This window comes from Orycteropus afer, unplaced genomic scaffold (genome assembly GCF_000298275.1).
Source record: "Orycteropus afer afer isolate SDZICR_OR568_19922 unplaced genomic scaffold, OryAfe1.0 scaffold00085, whole genome shotgun sequence".
Classification (NCBI taxonomy): Eukaryota; Metazoa; Chordata; class Mammalia; order Tubulidentata; family Orycteropodidae; genus Orycteropus; species Orycteropus afer.
Genome location: NW_006921672.1, coordinates 7,719,192 through 7,723,294, shown reverse-complemented (window position 1 = coordinate 7,723,294; position 4,103 = coordinate 7,719,192). Strand labels below are relative to the sequence as shown.

The 4,103-nt window shown below is 43.3% G+C and overlaps 1 protein-coding gene across 1 annotated transcript; it reads right to left on the bottom strand.

Annotated features, from left to right (window-relative positions):
* Positions 1–961: 961 nt before the first annotated feature.
* RPL19 (ribosomal protein L19) lies at positions 962–4,103 on the bottom strand. Its single transcript, XM_007942018.2, has 5 exons — positions 3,998–4,103; positions 2,874–2,996; positions 2,189–2,309; positions 1,724–1,834; positions 962–1,085 (listed from the first exon to the last, which is right to left on the bottom strand). Exons 1-5 carry the CDS (start codon positions 4,101–4,103, stop codon positions 962–964), a joined length of 585 nt encoding a protein of 194 aa, XP_007940209.2.

Below are 4,103 nucleotides of genomic sequence, written 5' to 3'. Positions count from 1 at the left end.
CACTGAGTCAACAGCAGTGGATTTGCGTCTTGGGTTACAATCTAAAGATTAGTCAACGTAAATCAATATAAAGTGCCTAATAGTACTTGGCAGAAAGAGTAGGTGCTTTATGGAACAATGTATTGGCAGTTACCACCACCAAATGTGTTAAGTGGTAAAATAAAACCCACTTCCTATTTGTAAAAGGGGACACAAATTCATTAAGCAAGTCACAGTGACTATGACAAAGTGGCTTTAGTTCTTTATGTTGTTTTATTCCAATTTTTGCCGGTTGAGAAGTGTTTTCCTTTGCCCTAAGTGATGAGGTATAAACCAAGGAGGAAAAAAATTATGACAGGAAGTTTAGAAAATGGGTCGCTCAATTGTTTCCATTATACCTCAGTAAAGCTGTTTAAAAACAGCTTCTGGACTGCTGGTAGTTGGAACCCTACTTTCCTGGCATCTTAGGATTTTAAGCTCTCAGGTCACAATTGAGAAGCACAAGCTTACTAAATAGTTTTTCTTGGATTTCTTCAAAAAATGTGACCTCAACTGATAGCATAACCAACTTTGGTTCTCAGATCACTTCTTAGCTATCACTCATGCCTATGCTGTAACAGTCATTATGATGCATTATTATTTTGGAGGCTTGGGTGGCAGCCAGTCAGTCCCTCCCATTAAAGTCTGTTCCACATGACACTATAGGCAAAAAATCTCTTTCACATGAAGAAGGGGAATGAACTTGACCTAAGGAAAAGGTTTCATGCATGAACAGAAGGGAATGAACATAACAGGTACCTTGTAAAGGGCCTGCACTGCAGCCTCACTATGAAGCCAACTCTTGCACTCTAAACAGTGAATATCCACAAAGTAGCTGGAAACTTTAAGAAGCTAAGAGGCAGGCAGATAAAGGCTTACTTTATTGAATGACTGATCTATGTAACTGCCGAGGCCACTATGTACAGACAAGAGAGGGAAAGCTTTATTTTTTGGTCTCTTCCTCCTTGGACAGAGTCTTGATGATCTCTTCTTTCTTGGCCTGGAGCCGCTCCTCACGGCGCTTGCGTGCTTCCTTGGTCTTCGACCTGCGGGCCTCAGCCTGGTCACTGGTAAGGAAAAGAAAAGATGAGCTGCTAGGAAATGGAACCACATTCCCAGACCTAAACCTATGCATTTGAGGAATGCAAATTGCTAAGACCACCAATAGCTCCTGCTTCAACTAACCTACAGTCAAAAAACAAACAAAAACCCACCCACACCAACCTACAGTCGCTGCCTGACAGTGATGGGCAGGTGCCATGTGGGTGGGGTGTGTATAGGACAGAGAAACACTGGTGTCTTGCATATAGACACATGCTGTTAACACAGCTTGTATTCCTGACAGACTCCAAGCAAGTCAAGATTTAGGCATATGTATTATCATGTATATTCTGACTCACGGCAACCCCCGAGGCTACAAATCTTTACAGAGGTAGATCAACCCATCTTCCTTCCACAGAACAGCTGGTGGGTTTAAACTGTTGACCTTCTGATTAGCAGCCAAATGACTTACCCACAATGCCACCAGAGCTCTTTATGTTACGTATGTCTTATTAAAGCTCTCCCCCCAAACTAAGACCAACTCCTCTAACCCCACAGGTCCCATTTGGACTTCTGATCTAAACTTAGGCAGGGTCTATGGCCAAGAGTCCAGAACTACCTCCCAAAAGACCTCTGACCTTTAAAATTAGGGTCAGAAACTTACGCCAGGAGCTTCTTGCGGGCCTTGTCTGCCTTCAGCTTGTGGATGTGTTCCATGAGAATCCGCTTGTTCTTGAATACATTCCCCTTCACCTTCAGGTATAGGCTATGGTACCTACAGGTAGGAGCAAAGGGTCTTATTAGTGACGGCTCATAGGCTGGCTCTTGTGAGAAGCTCCTCTAAGCTTCTAGGCTTCCTTTCCTCTCTCCTACTGCTGCAGGGAGGGGCTACTTTCACCCAAACCAAGACTTTTCATGCAGTTTCTGGCAAAAGACTTACCTGGCAGACAAATCATATTTTTAAGAGTACCTTGATGATATATGGGGAAAACATCAAAACAGGCCAGAATGGAGTAACTTTCCTGGCTCCCTCCCCAAGGCCAAGGAGTCATAGCTCATATCTAAGCAAGGAATAAATAACTAAAGCAGCAAATGCATCTTAGTGGACCCAAGAGGAAGGTGTGCTTACATGTGGCGGTCAATCTTCTTAGATTCACGGTATCTTCTGAGCAGCCGGCGCAGAATTCTCATCCTCCTCATCCAGGTCACCTTCTCTGGCATTCGAGCATTGGCAGTACCCTTTCTCTTACCTGCGGGGAAGATGGGTTAGCAATCAGCATTGTCCACACCCTCAGAAGTGCAGTCAAGCCTCAAGTCAGTTACTAGAGGCAGCTTATGGATCAAAATGGCATAGTTAAGTATCAGATGAGGATTCTAAACATTTAATCTCTTCCATTTACTTATTTTTGGTCAAGCACAAACAAAATAATTACTTCCCATTTACTTCATACATATGTGGATATGCTAGGGCATGCACCAAAGCAGTATGATATGCTAGAAGAGGCTTTAATCTCCCTAAACCACCCTTACCCTAGAACGTGGTTTTAGGATTAAATGGGACATTTTCAAGATCCCAGCAGAATCCATGCCAAAGAGTTCAGTAAATGACTTCTTCCTACCAAAGATACCTTCAACTACAACAGTAGTGCTGACTTTCTGATTTGTACACAGGAAAAAACAAACCAAATATTATGTAGCAAAAGGACTCAACATGAGATAGTGGAAAGAAAAAAATCCCAAATACTTACTTTCTTAGCCTAGATTGATCAAGTATTTAGCATTTGAGTCACAGAAAAGGGGAACACCACACTTACCTATGCCCATATGCCTGCCCTTCCGGCGGGCTAAGGTATTTTTCCGGCATCGAGCCCGAGAATGGACAGTCACAGGCTTGCGGATGATCAGGCCATCTTTGATCAGTTTCCGGATTTGCTGACCTGAAAAAACAAGCACTTGGTCAGTCAGGGGGGCGGGCCTACCCCCTAGAGAACAGGCTATAACACAGGGTCCAGACAGGATAATAAGGCAGTGACACTGCTTATTTCTTTGGCCCAGTTGTTTCAAAAATAGTGAGAAGACTAAAAACTTCTGTTCATTTCTCACTTTTAAATGTTTCACGTTGTTGTTGTTGTTATATGCCGTTGAGTCGGACCCGACTCATAGCAACCCCTTCTTGGGTTTCCGAGGCAGTATCACTACAGAAGTAGATTGCCCCATCTTCCTTCCGTGGAGTGGCTGGTGGGTTTGAACCGCCAGCCTTCTGGTTAGCAGTCAAGTGCCTCAGCCACTATGCTACCAGAGCTCCCAAATGTTTCACAGGACCCTCAAAATGTATGTATTTGGGTGTGCATGTGATCAAAATTGTGTACACATACTGCACAGTCCATTAGATCCCATATATTCCACCAATTACCTACTGGTTTAGAAAAGATTTTCTGAGCACACATTACATAATGCCACAAACCCAAACAAGTAAAAAACTTCTCTAATATTATGTGGAAATAACACTAATAGTCAGTACTATCTGCATGGCTGACATCTGTATAGCTTTCTTGAATACTCATACACCAATAGTACTCTACTAATGGTCTAAGGTCCCAGGTCTTCCCAATTCATCACTAGATGGCTATTGCTTTTATCCAATCCCAACCTAAGAGTACTGTCTCTTAACATTCACAACTCCTTCACACTACTATAAAACATCTGTTCCAGAAATAGTCATTAACACAGCACTGGGTGGTCCTATTAATTTCCACCCTGTCCTTCTGGAAAATGGCAGGAAAGGGAACCTCTGATATCTCCGTTATTTTTTGACTCTTCCATTCTCTAGGAGTCCCAAACAATGGTTTGTAGAGTCACATCAATCCTGTAACATGTATCTCACAGAAGCAGAGGGAAGGGGTAGTGTGGAGAAGGGTCACAGATTCCAAGTACTAACGAGAGTTGGCGTTGGCTATTTCGTTGGTCTCATTGGGGTCCAACCAGACCTTCTTCTTGCCACATCGGAGGACACTGGAGGCAAGCCTCTTCTGAAGCCTGAGCAT

Coding starts and splice junctions, on each gene's coding strand:
- RPL19 (XM_007942018.2), bottom strand. CDS start 4,103: ATGCTCAGGCTTCAGAAGAGGCTTGCCTCCAGTGTCCTCCGATGTGGC. Junction 2,310..2,873: donor GGGCAGGCATATGGGCATAG/GTAAGTGTGGTG, acceptor TCTTCCCCGCAG/GTAAGAGAAAGGGTACTGCC. Junction 1,835..2,188: donor AAGAAGATTGACCGCCACAT/GTAAGCACACCT, acceptor TCCTACCTGTAG/GTACCATAGCCTATACCTGA.